The sequence below is a fragment of the Grammomys surdaster genome, unplaced genomic scaffold, assembly GCF_004785775.1.
Source record: "Grammomys surdaster isolate TR1022 unplaced genomic scaffold, NIH_TR_1.0 350, whole genome shotgun sequence".
Taxonomy (NCBI): Eukaryota; Metazoa; Chordata; class Mammalia; order Rodentia; family Muridae; genus Grammomys; species Grammomys surdaster.
Genome location: NW_021604769.1, coordinates 666,256 through 684,258, shown reverse-complemented (window position 1 = coordinate 684,258; position 18,003 = coordinate 666,256). Strand labels below are relative to the sequence as shown.

General features: G+C 34.1%; 2 protein-coding genes across 2 annotated transcripts; both read left to right on the top strand.

The window, feature by feature from the left end:
- Positions 1–1,065: 1,065 nt before the first annotated feature.
- LOC114631046 (olfactory receptor 1044) lies at positions 1,066–2,010 on the top strand. The gene has a single exon (XM_028779351.1). The coding sequence runs from the start codon at positions 1,066–1,068 to the stop codon at positions 2,008–2,010; it is 945 nt and encodes a 314-aa protein (XP_028635184.1).
- Positions 2,011–9,874: 7,864 nt separating this feature from the next.
- On the top strand, positions 9,875–10,819 carry LOC114631073 (olfactory receptor 5AL1-like). The gene has a single exon (XM_028779375.1). It carries the CDS (start codon positions 9,875–9,877, stop codon positions 10,817–10,819), a length of 945 nt encoding a protein of 314 aa, XP_028635208.1.
- Positions 10,820–18,003: the final 7,184 nt, after the last annotated feature.

Genomic DNA, 18,003 nt, shown 5'->3' with positions numbered 1-18,003 from the left:
TTCCAATGTTGCACATACTTTAACCATTTCCATCAGCATTCGTTGCTTTTACTTTTTTCCCTTTCTCTTCTCGGATAGCTCTTCTTTCTACCTTAATATATGGGTATATGAACCTGTATATGTTCAACTACAAAGACAAGATGAAATGCTAACAGTGTTGCAACTGCAGAAGAGGTTGTATACTTCGTAAATATATTTCATAAATCATGGCTAAGACATTTTAACAAATCAAAAAATATTTATAATAATGTAGTAAGCAAAATCTTTAAACCAAAAATAGCCTAACGTGGACTTTTTCACTGATCAGTTTTAAATAAATGATTGATTTAGAAAACAGTGGGAAATATTCATTTTATTTAAAAAAAACTCCTCTGTGTTTTTATTTTCTCATTTTTATTTTCTGATGGCTTCAAAATTTTTTCTTTTTTCTTTTTTTCTCGACAGGATTCTTCTCTGTAGCTCTGGGTGTCCTGGTACTTGCTCTTTAGAACAGTAGAGACTCCAACTCAGAGATCTTCCTGTCTCTTCCTCCAGAATGCTGGAATTAAATGCATGCACCACCATATAGAATGAATTATACTCATTTCCTTTCAATCACCACCCTACTATGCCCTTCCTCTCCCCAACTGGCACCTCTTTACAATGGCTCCACTTTTCCATTCATATCTTCTGTATGTGTATGGTCTGTAGAGATAAATTAGAACTGGTTGTGTGAGGTTGGGTGAGAAGTTAGTCACTGAAGAAAGAAGAATTTATCTGTGGCAACACCAACAAAGAAAGTGAACCCCTCCCACAATATGAATTAATTCTTCCTGACTCTTTGTGCTATCTAACCAATATTCAGCATCCCAGCACCGTAACAATCTCTACAGTATTGGAAAAATTAGGACAAAAATATCTTTTTAGGAAACAATAAAATACTAAGAAGGTCTTGTGTCATCCAAAGTATAAATACATGAAGTACAAATACAGTAAAAGTATAAATACATTTACTGTATATAAATACTGTATTTACATACAGTAAAGAATTTTTATTTACTCCTCTTACAGATGACCTGAAGACTCATGGCTCAGACAAATTGCACCCAGGTAACAGAGTTCATTCTTATTGGCCTCACAGACCGCGAAGAGTTGAAGATGCCTCTCTTTGTGGTATTCTTATCCATCTACCTTTTCACAGCAATAGGCAACCTGGGACTTATCTTGGTCATTAGAACAGATGCAAGACTCAACACACCCATGTACTTCTTCCTCAGCAACCTGGCTTTTGTTGATTTCTGCTACTCGTCTGTCATTACACCCAAGATGCTTGGAAATTTCTTGTACAAACAAAATATGATATCCTTCAATGCATGTGCTGCTCAGTTAGGCTGTTTCCTAGCCTTCATGACAGCTGAGTGTTTGCTCCTCGCTTCCATGGCCTATGACAGGTATGTGGCCATTTGCAACCCTCTACTCTATATGGTCCTAATGTCCCCAGGAATCTGCTTTCAGCTTGTAGCTGCCCCCTATAGCTACAGCTTCCTGGTAGCACTGTTTCATGCCATCCTTACCTTTCACCTCTGCTATTGTCACTCCAATACCATCAATCACTTCTATTGTGATGACATGCCTCTCCTCAGGCTAACCTGCTCAGACACTCATTCCAAACAGCTATGGATCTTTGTCTGTGCTGGCATCATGTTCATTTCCTCTCTTCTCATCGTTTTTATTTCCTACACATTCATTATTTCTGCCATCCTAAGGATGCGTTCCGCTGAGGGTAGACGCAAGGCTTTCTCCACATGTGGTTCCCACATGCTGGCAGTGACCATTTTCTATGGAACCCTCATCTTTATGTACTTGCAGCCCAGTTCTAACCACTCTCTAGACACAGACAAAATGGCTTCTGTCTTCTACACAGTGATCATCCCCATGTTGAACCCCTTGATCTACAGCCTAAGGAACAAGGAAGTGAAGGATGCTTTGAAGAAGTTAATTATCAGTAGAAACCAAATGTTTATGTCATGAAATTAAGAGAATTACTTGATGGACTATGTGTGTTCTTTTTCCAATAAAAGACTATTTATTGATATATTATATGTAATATATATACCAAAACATATCTTCTTACTAATACATGCATTTATAGAAAAACATCTAACCTATATAGAGAAATTTTCAATGTAAGATGTTATTTCATATACAAAATTAGATGTAATAATTTGAAACCTGTTCTTTCATTTCAAAAAAAGGGAAAAATGCAACAACAATGAAAAAATATCTTTGGGTAATAAGACTCCATAGCAAACTCTCATTTGCCAAAAAAAATATTTAAATTGTCAATCTTTTCCTTTTTGTTTTTTAATTATACTTTTGAGGTTTTAATATAATTGTAACATTTCTCCCTACCCTTTGCTCTATCAAAACCATTCTGCATATCCTTCCAAGCTCTTCATCAAGTCCATGTCCTCCTTTTTCACTAATTGTTATTGCATGTATCCATGTTTGAGTGTATAGAAATATGTTTGTAAATATCACATGCTTAATCTGTATAATGTTACTTGTCTATCTGTTTTTAGGGATGGCTGCGTACCCTGAACAATAATAGTGTGCTCCTCTCTAGGAAAGACCACCTCTTCTGCCTATAGTTCATTCCACAAGGTTGAGGCCTCGTAGGCTTTTCTCCATTTAGATTGGCATGTTCATTGCTATAATCTTTGTCCAGTGAGAGTCTATGGATATATTTTCTGATGTTAATTGGAGACAAGATCTCATAGCAAACTCCCTAATCCTCAGGCTCTTATAGTCTTTCTCTGCTTTCTTTTCCTCTTCCACAATGTTCCCTGAGGCTCAGGTACAGGAGAGTTTTGTAGCTGTATACATTGAGACTGTACTCCACTACTGCACTGTTAGGGTTGTTGTGTCATGTGGATCATTGATGTGGTTCATAAGCATCTTAGCTGAATAGGGCTATTGGTTATCTCCCTCCTTTGAGACCTTTCCTAGTGCTTTCTGGTACTATGAAACTTGTCTTTGGAGAGTGGACATTCTGGTCAGTTCCAACTCAAGGGTCCTTGGGTTTTATTTCTGACATGCATAGTGTCACCAGCAACAAAGACTTATTTTTAGCCTCTCAGGTACAACCAAGGGCAACAGTAAAAGTCTGTATGTTTGGGGAGTCTCTTAGACAGTCCTCTCCAATAACTGAAAGATTCTCATGTATTCAATTGTGGTCTTAGTTAAGTGATCTTTGACTCTTTATTTTTCTATTTTACGTATATTTCAGATGTTATCCCCTTTCCTCATTTCCTCCCCACCCAGAAACCACCTATCCCATCTCGCTTCCTATTGCTTCTATGAAAATGTGCACCTACCTACCCACCTACTCTCACCTCTCCACCCTCGAATTCCCCCACACTCAGCATCCAGTCTTCACGGGACCATGGATCTCCTCTCCAACTATGCTCTACAATGCCATCCTCCCCTACATATACAGCTGGGAACATGGGTCCCTCTCTATGTGCTCCCAGGCTGGTGGTTTAGACTCTGGGAGCTCTGGTTGGTAGGTATTGTTGCCCTCCTCATGGGGCTGCAAACCCTTCAATTCCTTCAGTCTTCTAACTTCTCCATTGGGAACCCCATGATCAGTTCAATGGTTAGTTGTGAGCATCCACAGATCTATGGCTCTTGAGGGAAACATTTTCAGTCCAGTTGAGAAAAGTTTATTAAAACTATGTATGTATATTTATACATAAACATGTATAACAGGTTCTTTTTAGCTAAATAGTTAATGGTATGTGATTTTTTCAGGCATATTATTGTTGTTTTACCTGCCTACTTCTTTCCTTTATATTTAGCTCTATCATTATTCCTAAACACAACCCCCGTTCTCATTTTCTAAACTTTTATATGCCTGTTGTATTTGTCATCTCTGAGGTGTACTGCCTCTGTCTGCTAACTTAGGCCTAGTAATGAAAGCTTCTAGACTCTGTATAATCTTATCTAGGTATTAAATATTTTCAGCCTCTGAAATATACTGCTGAATAAGCTAACTCCTTTCTAGTTCTTTCTGATCTCTGCCTGACTGGCTCAATTTAGCTGTTCAGGCTCTAACTTCTCTCCAAGCTGACTGATTCAATCTGGCTTCTCTCAGCTTCTCCAAAATTATCCTGCTTGGCTTAAAACCAACTCTGCCAGTCTGTTTTAATTTTCTGACTTCTTCTCGTTGTCTGGTTTGATATGTCTTCATCTATTTCTAGCTTGTTCTCTCTACAAACAATCTGTAAAACTGTTCTGGTAATACTGCCCCCTCTTTGCTTCTTCTCTCAGTGCACTGCTTTCTTAAGTAGCTTCCCATTCCTATCTCTTCTCCTGAGAGTTAGGCATATACTATTCTGTCAAATGTTTCTCTGATTCATTATTTTTGTCTTCCATTTAATGAGACATCACTTTCAAACGTGGTTGTTTCCTTCTACAAACTAACTTTACCTTAATTGTTTGAGATTAACGGTGTATACTAATGGTATGTCTACATTCCAGCTAGAGGGATTAAAAGTATATGCTAAAGGTGAGCCCAACACAGCAAGAAACAGGTTTTTTTTTTTTTCAGTAAATAACACAATCCTGGGTTTTCACATTGTAATCAAAAGATACTGCAGCACTTATATTCCCTCTGTACCTTTTTCACCATATTCTGTATTAAACTTTTTCTGACTTTAAAGCACATTTTTCCCATGTCCCTGATGAGATCACTTATATGCTCTTTTCTTCATAATTATTAATGTTTGTAAGGTCACTGCTAGGACTCAGAGAAATACTCAACTATTTCTTCCACCCACTTCAGTACTCTTACTTTACACTAGTAATATTCCCTGTGAAAAGCAATACCTTAAATTTTTCATGTTTTTCTAATTCCTTGACAAAACATATGAAACCCTAAAACTGTCTTGTCATTATTAATTTAAAACTTTTTGCTTACTATTGACAGAACTACTTTATTTAATTACATTCGTGTAAAGGATTGGATATGACTTTTTATTGTCATATGCTTCTTGATTGGCCTTTACAAAGTAACCCTTTAAAATATGTTTTAATATGACTCTTAGCACATGTTATGTATTTCTCATTCTATGTTTTAAAAATATAGTTTGAGGACACAATCCCTAGAAGAAAATATTATATGCTAATCAAACGTATTTACAGTAGTTGAAATAATATAGGCCATGTAGCCGGTAGAAAGAATTTCCATTACTATTGAAGTATGGTATAGATAGCATAGCAAAATGCAATGTAGTTTTGTGAAAGACAGCATCATGTCCCTATCAGTATTCCTATTTTATCATCAAAAAGAAAAATAATTTTAAAGCAATAAGGTTTTGCCCTATATTTCAAATCAAAAATGAGTCTAGTCCTCTTTTCATGAATACTAACAGGAGATATAAGAATATTGAAGACAATGAATCAGTTACTAAGAGTTGTCAGCATGGCGTCTTAGCTCCCTCTATTTTCCATTGCATTGAATAGTCCCAGGAGTATGTATAATGAACCAAATGAACTTAGTTATTACATAAACAGTGAAGTCACAGCCAAAATCTCTGAGCTGATGCAACACATATCATTTTATCTTTTATAATGGGCTGCAGTAAACCTGTCCAGCATTTGCTGAAAGAGAGAGAGAAAGAAAGAGAGAGAGAGAGAGAGAGAGAGAGAGAGAGAGAGAGATCTAATTTTTTACAATATTGAACAGTAAACTTCTCATCTCTAACATTAATACTGCTAGTCTCTCTTGGCAGCACATACATAATATGTGAAAATATCTTCCTTTTAGGCTAAAGTATTTTGCCTTCCTAAAAAAACAAAACAAACAAACAAACAAACAAACTTATGCCATAGGAATTGAAAATTTGAGTCATATCTTGCCTTCAGGACAGAGTCAAGACCAGTGTCACTGAGCAGTGGTGTGCTTCTGTGTGTACAGCTCTGAACCTCTATGAGTCAAAAAATACGCAGCTCACAATGGACCACTTAAGTAACACAAGGACATGGTACAATGTGCCTAAGACTTCAGTCTCTCCAAGAGACTAATACCTAATCAGAAACTGTATTCTCAGAAGACAAATAATTGTCTATTGAAGAAAATACCCTTTTCCTAACAAATCATAGTTACTGCAACTGCAATTCCCTTCAGAGTTTTAATGAACCTTTATATGTGCTTATATTTTCCACAGATTCTCAAAACTTGCAGATATGCTGTGATGTACAGGCTTTGTGTTCAGAGTGGTTAACACAACTGGAAGTACTGGATTTGGAGCCTTTCCTTAATGATTTGTTTACTTGTTTGTTGTTCTGGATCAGAACTGAATCAGGTATTCTTTTGAATTATTCAACGGGTGGTAAGAAGTGCCTAGAACAATAAGATATAAGTAATCACTATAATCAACTGCCATAACTTTTTAAAGGTTAATGAATATGTTTCATATCATGAGATCAAGAATAATTTCAAAGGTTTATATATTTGAGTATGCTGAAACAATTAAACTGCACTTGGTATGTATATATTTTACTTTCATCTAAACAGTAGAATTTCTTCCACTTTTAGTCCAATTTTTACTTAATATGATGTATGATATTTAACACTTTATCATAATATTTCATTCACAAGAATATGTAGGGCTTGAAATCAAGAGAGTGACTGGAGTGAGAAGTTAATGAACATGCTTCTGTGTTTGTAAAATATGATGTAAGTTATCTGTGATTATTCTAGAGAAAAGGGGTTAGATACAGCTTTAAGACTGAGAGAACTGTATTATACAATGAGTAGCCTTATATTTCTTTCAATTCACAACATTTATATTGAATGTTTGATAATACTGAATTGACAGGGAAAGCAAATTTTCTAATTTGTGCTATCATTTAGAAGTCAGGGCCTCTAACAAAATTGAGGAATAGTGATGTTTTTCAAATATCTACTGTCAAATTCTCATGTTTGTGTACTGGCAATCTTTTAGATCTGGAAGACACAACAAAAACAGAGGTTAGGTTTTTTTTCAGCACACAGAAGAGATTCTGAGGGGTGAAATTCAAAGTCAAATGTATCTACAGATATTTCTGAAACTTAACACTCTGTGAACACTGTCAACTTGTTCACTTCTACATAGTCAAAGAACTAATCTTCACACTTCTTCAGGTCAGTGTTACGTGATGTTCTCTGATTGACTCAAACTTCTTGATGTTTATTTTTCCATTTCTTACAAAATTACTATCAGTCTTAATATATTTTATTCTTTACTTCTGTATAAATGTTCTGGTTTTATTGACTGGAATAGGATAAGACAGTACTAATTATCTGGAAAGTATCTTGATTCTTAGTTTTTCCAAGAATGAATCTGTCAACTATCTATCTATCTATCTATCTATCTATCTATCTATCTACCTATCTACCTATCTATCTACCTATCCATCTACCTATTATCTCTTATGAATCATCATTCTATTTTCATCTATATCTTATCTACATTTCAAAATGATTTATTGTGTGTATGTGTATTATATGACTATTTTTTGCCAAGTACACTGAAGATTGCTTGTAATAAACAGACATAGACTATCACAGTATAAGAAAAACTATCTGTAGATTGTACTTGATTGGATGGTCTCATATTGAATAGCAAAAGAAAGAGAGCAAAATGTTGAAGATATGACAAGTATTTAATGATTTTCATAGGTGCCAATAAACTGTACAGTACATTGATGATCATCATAGAAACAGACCTAGCAGAGAAAACAAAACCTTGCTATGAGGCATCCTATATTTCAAAGAAGTAATTTACCACATTTATTAAAAAAAAAAAGCACTGTAACTTACCAAGTGCAAATTTAGGTTTCCACAGCAACAATATCATTAAAAACATTGATGACTGATAGCTAAGCACATAAATGAGATTTGCTTCTTTCATTCAGAACAAATGACGTCATTTACATAAGTTTGCTCACATATACTGACAAAACTAATCAATATAATGACTAATAGATATTATATAGAAAACTTATAAACACAAAATCCAAATCATAGTTGTCTCTCACTGGCAAAGAGGGTGTTGTAATTAGGTTAGTCTTTAAAAAATACAAACAGGTAAAATTATACATACTGAACAGATTATATCTAGGAATATATATGTATATTCATATCGACATGCAATAATAATTAGTGATAAAAGTACATAAATTTGAGACAGAGCAAGAAGTATATAGAAAGATTTGGAGAGAAGAAATGAAAAGGAAAATATTGAAATTCCATTGTAATTTCTTACTAGAAAAGATAAATAAATAAATAAATAAATAAAATATTAAGAAATTGAAAAGACAAAAAAAGAGGCTTCTAAATTTGTGATATCTTTACCTCTTTATGTTCAATCTTTGGCCTAGTTGGAGATACATGATTGGCTATCATACCTGTTCTTTAAACCTACAGTGTGTGTGTGTGTGTGTGTATGTGTGTGTGTGTGTAAACCTACAATATGGGTGTGGCTGTGGGTAAGGGTGAGTGGTATATAATCTGAAAATGTGTGTATGTGTATGTGTATCTGTGTGTGTGTGTAGGCCTAAAAAGCTGCTAGAGCATTAAGCAATCAAAGATTCACCATTTGGCTCTTGGGTCATATGAAGTATCAGGAGTTCTTTAGCTTCCTAAAAATAGGTACAAATGTTTAACATATCCTGATAAAATAATTCATCAGTCTCTGGGTTTTGGAAGGGCTGCTGAGCATTTATAACCTTTTCAGGTATCATCCCAGGTCATCATTTCCTCTGTAATCCAAAAACTCCAAACGAGAAAACAAACCTATAGACCTTCCTGGAAACCAGTGCTTTCTATCTTCAGTTATAGACAGAGATGTAAGGTACTATTATTGGTTTTGACTTCTAGTAAAAGGGTCACATATTCTTTCCTTCTAAACATTACAGATTCTATATAAATAACATATATATTATATGCACTGTCAATTTAGATGGCTGGTGAGAAGACTGAGATGATGCTGAGAATAATATAAATGAAAACAGCATATACTCCACCATGGTTAAAGGAAGAATTTTATTCTGTCACCTTTCCAGTAAACATAGAACAATCTAGATGAATGAGACTCCAAAAGTATTGACTGACATTTTTTCCTCTGATGCTGAATGTTTGAAGGTATAAGATAAACTAATATTACCAAATCTTATATTATGAAAAAATACTGTCATATTATTTATCTATAATGGGAAAACTATTCATACACATTCATGTGTGTGTATCTATGGAGATTGAGTATATGATATTTAAATTAGTATTGTTATTTTTCTCTTTTTTGAAATTCATAAATTCCACATATAGTAAAAGAAAATTCAGAACACTTAGATATAAAAAAGAAGAAATTCAGTAAATGTTCCTAACTGCAAGGCCTAGAGATATATGTGTTTAATATGTTGTCTGATGGCCTTCTTTATATACCACCATTTTTTAATAGTAAGTATTTTTATACACAAAGTATGTAATTTAATTGTTCAAGGAATTATGTACAAACTGTGGAACTGTAGTTTCCTAATAAGTTTGTTTTTTCTGCTTTAATTTGTAAAGGTTAATCCAAGATTATTATTTCAGGTAATAAAGCAGTAAGTGAAGATTTGCACTTATGCTTTACTTCCTGAAGAACTTGTCACCTTTGAGTTTTTACTTAGTGCATTTCACAATTACCGTGCAAGTAAAACCCTACATACAGAGTGCAATTCAGAGTTCTATTTTAGGAGAAGATAATATATTTCAATTTTGTAAACTTGGATTGTTTCTTACAGAATCAAGATCACTCAGAAGGTATCATCTGAAGGGGCTGATCATAAAACTCTCTGCATGTATTGAATGGCCAAAGGCAATCATTCAGCAGTGACAGAGTTCATCCTCTTGGGGCTTACAGAAGATCCTGAACTTCAGGTCATTCTCTTTGTAATCCTTCTAATCATCTATTTGTTTAGTGTCATGAGTAACCTAGGATTGGTTGTGTTAATACAAATCAGTCCACAGCTTCAGTCTCCTATGTATTTTTTCCTCAGCCATCTGGCTTTTGTTGATTTTTGTTATACCTCTTGTGTCACACCAAATGCGCTGGTGAATTTTTTGCGTGAGATTAAAAGCATATCATTTTATGGATGTGCAGCTCAAGTGTGCTTCTTCACCACATTTTCTGTGTGTGAAGTCTTCCTGCTGTCTGTAATGGCCTATGATAGGTATGTGGCCATCTGTAACCCTTTGCTCTATGTAATTCTCATGCCAAGAAGACTCTGCATTCAAATAGCCATTGCGACATACATTTATGCATTTGTCACAGCACTTATTCAGACAGTGACCACATTCATTTTATCCTTTTGTGACTCCAACCTAGTGAACCAGTTCTTCTGTGAAGACATTCCTCTCATGGCTCTAGCTTGCTCCAACACTCAAGTCAAGGAACTGATGCTGCTGAGCATGGCTGGGTTCAATGTGTGCTGCTCTCTCCTCATTGTCCTCATCTCCTACCTATTCATCGTGTCCGCAATTCTGAAGAAGCATTCAGGGGAAGGGAGGCAGAAAGTCTTCTCCACCTGTGCTTCTCACTTGTCTTCTATTGCCATATACTACGGGACAATCATTTTTATGTACTTACAGCCTGAATCTAGCCATTCCCTAAATACAGACAAATTTGCTGCTGTTTTTTATGTTGTGGTGATCCCCATGTTAAACCCATTAATTTATAGCTTAAGGAATAAGGAAGTGAAAAATGCATTGAAGAAAACTATAGATAAGATTCCTATAAATATTAGTAAGTGAGCTAAATTGCAAGTGAAAGTACTGAAGAAATAAAAAATAAAGACTTGGGTCTAAATTTGTCTGTGATCAAAGTGATGATATCCACTGGGAGAAAATAGAGATAAGCATTTTTCCCTTGGGGTTTCTATCTTTCTCAATAATGTTCTGACAGTTCTTACAATTACTTTAAAATACTGTGATGGGTAGAGAGAAAGTCCTTGAATGTGTTCAATTGCATCTTTTTGAGAGTTTCATATGTACTTCACATGTATTTGAGAGTTCACATGTATTTACATCATTTCCAGCACTCTTTGTCCATGCTTTAACTCTTCCCCTGCTATAGCACACTAGAAGTTATATTTTGACATGAAATAGTTTTAAAATTATAATTATTAATATGATGGAAATTTGATCTAATGGTGCTTTCAAAATTATTTTATATTTAGAACTTAAGTGCACATCAAAGGATGACCTATGGAATAAATGATGAAGGAACGATCTGGGAAAACTGGGCTAGATCATTCCTTCATGTCTCTACCTTTTAATTCAGTAACAATTTACTGTCTGAATCTGGTGTTCAATAAAAGGAAAGATATACCTTTTATCTTAGCTTTACCTTTCACTTTTGTAGGTCATAATAACTAGAAAAAACAGTCAACTTGTAACACAGCTGTTTTGTTATATATTTTGCTTTATTTAGCCCAAAAAGTGTATCATGACACCTTGACTTATTTCCGTTTAACTATATGACAGTGAGTAAAGCATGTGACTCTTTATAAAATGAGTTGCAAATTCATTATGCATCTATTCCCTCATTAAAATGAGTGTCAAAGTGTTTGATTTAAATAAGGTAAAACTATCAAGTATAAAGATAAATAATTTATTTTATAGCTTGGATTTAAAATATAAGTACTAAAGCTTTGGTACTTTTCAAAGAGGAAGTATTTCATAGATGAGAAAGAGTAGTTATATTCAAATTTGATCATATCTATCTTTCATAACACAAAATGAAAAAGAAATAATATATTTTATGAAGATGAAGTTTAAAACTACTGCAAGTTTTGAGGTTGTATTGCCACTGGAATTGTTTGTTCAAACTTTTGGAAATGGTAAAAACGAAACTCTACTGAATGGTTAGTATGTCTTTGATTCAGTAGAAATAAATTTATTTTATTTACTCAGGTGCTTTTACAGCACTGTTGTGATAGATAATGAAAAGTTTCATCATAAAAACAAAGAGACCAGCAAAGACAGTTTGTACATGGTACTGTACCCCCCAATATGTTTGTAGTAATCAGTCATTTTCAATTTTATCATATAACTTGATATAACAATGAATTTATTCATTTCCACATAATGAATTAGTGTGTGAACTATACATTACAATTGAATGGTATATATATATATATATTCCACCAAAGAATCAATAATATTTTTAAAAACGTACAAAATGTCATAAATTTTTGCAAGGCAAAGAATCTCAGATCATTTGCATTTAAAATTGATTATTTTATAATAAAAAGTTCATATATATTCATGTATATACACACACACACCAAAAAGAAAATGTTGCAGGTAAATGTTTTCCAAGGTCTTCTCTAATCTTCTCGTTGTATTAATGAAGGCAATCATCTTAGAGACTCTCCCAGCTTTTCAGGTGACACCCTCCCACTCTCCACTCTAATCAAGTTCAGCAACATTGAAAGCATATGTATATATTCTCCAAGGCACATAATGACTCTGATATACATTTTTTCTGCAAAATAATGCATTTTTGTATTTTGTGATCTATAAGGATATTTTGCCTTTCAGACCATGTATAGTTCAGCTTTTGCCTAGAAACACAGAAATAAAAAGGTAACAAACAAAATTATATTTCTCCCTTGAAATTTATTCAGTCTCAGAAGTTTTCTCTACTTCAGTCTATTTTTAAAGGACAGAATTCCAAGTGTATAAAGTTGTTTGCGTGCCCGTGTTCCTATGCATTGCATGTGTGTCTATGCTGAAGAGTCCTGAAGAACATTTTGGATAACCTGGCACTGGAATTACAAATGCTGAGGTCAACTTATGGATGTTGGGAATCTAACAAGGCTCCACTGAAAGAGCAGCCAGTGCTCTTATCCCTGAGCCATCCCTTCAGCTCCATCTTCCACTTTCATTTAAAAACAAAAATGTTTTTTCTCTGCCTAATAGCAATAGCAAAAACAAATAACATGTAAAGTTAAAATAGTGAAAGTTTTTTAGAGACATAAAGTAATAAACAGTAAATATTAAGAAGAAAATGAAACACCACAGAGGAGAGGAAGCTTGTATAAGATACTAGACTACAGGATTAATGTGAAGAGAATAAGTTGTTCTTTACAGGAGTGCCTCTAATTATGGTGCACAGAAGCATCAATCCTGAGGTCAAGGAAAACCTAGTGACGTAATATCCTTCATGGGTGGAAGTGTATTATTCAATCATCTGTTCAACCACTCCAAAGCTATTTGCCTCATTCTCATGCCACATGTCTCTTAATATGTTAGATTTGATTTTCCTGGTGGAATACACTAGATCTATATCATGTCATCTGACATCGTTCCTGCCTGTTATCTTTGCTGAAAGCATCAGCTAATGGATATCTGTGCGTTTATAAACATTGTGACATACTACATTGTATCCTCTTATATATAGTTGGAAAATTCCTGTACACATTATGTGGTAGAAACACCTGTAACTGGATCGGATATCTGACCAAAAGAGTAATCTTTGTTATTGAATTCACTAGCAAAAGAAATAAAAGGCATCCATTTGACAGTTGTGCTTGCAATAATGATATTTTTATATCGATAGTCCCCAAAGAAATGACTAGATGCATGGAGGATTTGTAGATACAGAAGCAGAAAGCATGGGCTCCCCCAGTGAGTCATTAATGTGAGGAAGAGAAACATCATTCTTATTTCTTTTCTTATTCAGCTACCTTTTAATCTAGCTAGGAGTGGATAGCACCGTTTTGTTGTCACCTTCTATGTGACACTATATATGATAAGTGATTCATAGTTGTCTGGCTATTCTTCTAATCTCTACTACAGTGAAAATCATCTCTCTTCTTTAAGCAACAGTATGGAAAAAATGCCAAAAGTAATGCATCTCATTGGTCTCCAGATATGGTCGCTCATATATCTGATACAAACAACAGTCCTTGCCAGGAATGAGTATTGTTTTCAGAAAGACAGATTATGTCCTTAAATATGAAACAGATTTGATGATTCTGCTCCTCACTATAACTATATGTATCATTCATTAAGTAATGTTGTCACATAAACAGTTCAGAAATTGGCTTTGTGATTATAACACATCTGGAGCTTCATAGCTGTTTGGATTTGCTTAGGAGTTTGGATACCTTCTCTGGACATTTTTTTTTATGTTTCTCAGTGAAAATGCTTTATATTGACACAAAAATAATTCAAAAGCAGTTAAAATATAGAATGATGAAGAGGTTTTATGTGTGATTGTTTGTTTGTTTGTTTGTTTACTTATCATGAGTCATGCATAATTTCTGTTCTGGACCAGGGTCCAAAGCCTCTCACTCATTTGTGTCTACTAATTGGTTACGTGTAAACTAACTGATTTAAGATCATTCTTCCTGGGAAAACTGGCTTAGATTCATATGATGTCTTTGATCAACAGTATAGTATGACTCTGCTAATAACAGAAAGCAGACGAGCAAATCAGGAAGTGGAAATACAGCACTTTTTTTTCTACTTTGAGACAAGATCTCAGACTTCCCAGGATGATTTCAGACAAACTATTTAACAATAAACAACCTTACATTTCTGAAGTTCCTTGTCTATCTCCAGAATGCCATGATTAAACATATGTACCACCACATTGTTACATATTTCTGCTGGAAATTTAACCCATTCTTGTATGCATAATTAACAAATATTGTATCAACTTCTCCAACCATACTAGCACTCTTTAATCCTACCTTTGTGTCACGTTTTACCAAGACATTGGATAAAAGTTGGGACATGGAACATGTCAGATAGTGTTAAAAGTAACAAAAAATAAAATAGTGCTATGATGGTACTTTTAATAAATTATTAACTTAACCAACACACTGTAATTGTTTAGAATACCATTTTCAAATGGAACACATAGTCTTCAAATCCTGATATGCTTACATTAAAAATGTTGTGCATTTTCTTGTAAAATCAAAGCTCTATGTTGTCCTAAATGTAATTACTAAGACTAATGTTGATAAACACACTAGTAGTGATTCCATAATTAACTATAATATTTCAGAAGTCAAAATAGGGTTTAAACATATAGATAAACGATTAAGAGAAGTTACTGCTGTTGCAAAAATCTTGATTCCCATGAGGTGGCTCACAACTGTCTGTAACCCCAATTCCAGGAGATCCAGAGCCCTTTTCAACCTCTATGGGCACCTCATGCACTTGGTACATAAACATGCATGCAGACAAAACACCCATTTCAATAAAATAAAATAAATCTTAAAAATTAAATCAGCTTAATGAAGGAAATTGTAAAAGCATATTTAAGATTTTGGAGAAGGAAACTAATTTGAAGCAAGGCATGGTTACAGATGCCTTTAATGCTATCTCTTGGGAGGCTGAAGGATGACAAAGTCTGAGTCTCTATTTCTTAATGTAAGTAAGTAAATGTAATGAAGCATTACGGTTGAAATGATTAAACAATATTTGATTTATGGATTCTCAGAGGCCCACCTGTTTTGCGTAGAAATAATATATGCAAAGATAACTATCAAATTTTGCAAATGTACAACACATATTCAAACTACTTATAAATATTAAACTCTGGGTAAACCATTATTGTTCTGTTTTATTCTTTTGTTTTTATTCTACACATAAGTAAATAGTACTTAGTATCCTTTTTCTTTTGTAGTGGTTGTCATTCAAGTATTTATTGTTGCCTATTAAATAAATTGCATCCCAAAAGATCAACCATAGCATAATTGCTTCAGTTGCAAACTGTCATTATATTTTTAGTTCGGAAATTATTCAAGTGATGCAATTGAGGGAAACTATTCTAGAGGGAGCAAGAAAACAAACAAAATATAGCCAAATACGGAAGCCATGCTAAGTGGTGCAGGCTCTACACAGTTACCTCAAGGTTCAAGTTCCTCTGACCTGTGGACTGGGCTTGCTGTGGAATATGCAAAAGAAATAAGTTATGAGGATGAAAAACAAGTAACTGGAATAATAATGGGATTTAAGGAAATGGAAACATTGTATCTATTTGTTCAATAACACTGAGACTATAGTTCATGACACTAACTATTGGAGAATCATTGGTATGTACTGAGATAAGTAGAGTGTAATTACTGTAACTAATCTATAAAAAGTTATCAATAAAAACTTCAAGAATGGTAGTAACTTTTAGCTTTAGTCCAAACTACATCTCAAATTTTAGAAAGCACATTCCAAGCAGCATATTCACAGAGAGACGCAAAAGGGAAGCCAATATAATAGTAATTTTCCTAAGTTGTGATCTGTGGCCTAAATAAAGACAATGTGATAGGTTTTAGAAAGAGACCTGTTTCTTGGTAGAACTTAGGTGATTGTGTGACATACATCAGAAACTTTGCCATGAGGAAGACTGTATAGATGGTGGCATCATTCATTACATTAGGACAGAAATATTTCAATGTAAGTAAATAAAAGGTGTAGTTTTAATTGAGGAACCCTCTTCTATATTACATTTACTTGCTTATAAAATATCTGATTGAAGCAGAGTGAGTGATCATTCTATAGGTGTGTCAACAGTTCAGAGAAAATCTTGGCTCAGAGATCTAGACATCTGTTTCATAATATATGAAAAACACCTGTCTCAAAGGTTTAATTGAAAACAGCCAATAATGTTCTTAATTAACATGACTGATTAGAGAACACTGAAGTAAGGGCACTGAGTATCCTTGAATATAGGCAAAGGAAAAGGAGCTACAACAGAGTGTAAAAGTGAAAAGAAGGTGGGAAAATCCATAGACTTTGGTGAGTTTACATTCCAAAATATGATGTCTTCCCTTGTGAAAGGTGAGATTGTCTCATGATTTATATAAGTCAAATATGAAACACCATCAAATCTGGGAAGAAAGAGAATGGTTACAAACCTAGTAAATATATTTTAAGAGAGATAAATATGAGAACTTAGTAGGCTAGCAAATGAAGATGAAAGGTAAACTGAGCACCAGGAAATTTGCCAGAGTGTCTGTTACTCAAGAGACATAGGAAAAAATCAGAAGTAATGGACCATTCATAGAAGCCAGAGATCATGTGAGGCCTTTTTACATTCCTTGTTCTAGACTAGTAAGTACTGAAAAAATTACATAGGAAGAGAATATGAGACAAGGATAAATAGTAAATATAATACAACTTTAGATATTAAAAAGAGAACACTAATCATGTCCCCTACCTTATTCACGGAGACTTAAAATAAAAAGATAGAAGTAGAAGTGGGTAGGTTTGTGGAACTTGTGACTAAGAGCTATAAATTCTGTTTTCATTTAATGCCAGAAATGTTAACATCTAACAGGTTTAACCACGGCCTATTGATTTGTTAAAAAAGCAAAGCAATATACTTTATGATTTTCTTCTTATATTGAATTTACAAATACTACACCTGAATTGACAGAAGACTGTGATTGTGGGTTCTTTGTTTGATTGATTTGTTGTTTTATTAAAAGAAAAGGCTGATGAATCAAAACTATCTGACTGCTATCTTCAGATATGATAAGTATCCAAAATTTTATTAATAATCTGGCATATATTATCCTTCCTGAAGTCAACTTTAAAACTTCATTAGACCAGATGGTTAAAATTTTATAAACTTAAAATATTTTTCTGTAAAATTTCCAATAAGCAACAAAAATGGTTTGTTGTTCTTTCAAATAGTTCTCAACATCACTGTCCTCTCTTCCTCTTCTCTCCCTCTTCCCCTTCACCTACCCTCCTTCTCTTCTTCCCCATCTCCCTTTCTCTTTTCCTCTGCCTCTCCCTTGTCCTATAGGTATGGGTGTTGCGTTCAGGGTTGGAGCCCAGAAAACTCACTTCAGAGACAAAAGTTTAAAAATGAAAGCTTTATTTTCTATATGTGCAGGTAGGCAGTCAGTTCAGGGTATGAACTGCATCCCTGAATGGGGAGACTGTAACATTCTTATAGAATGGGAACACAAGACACT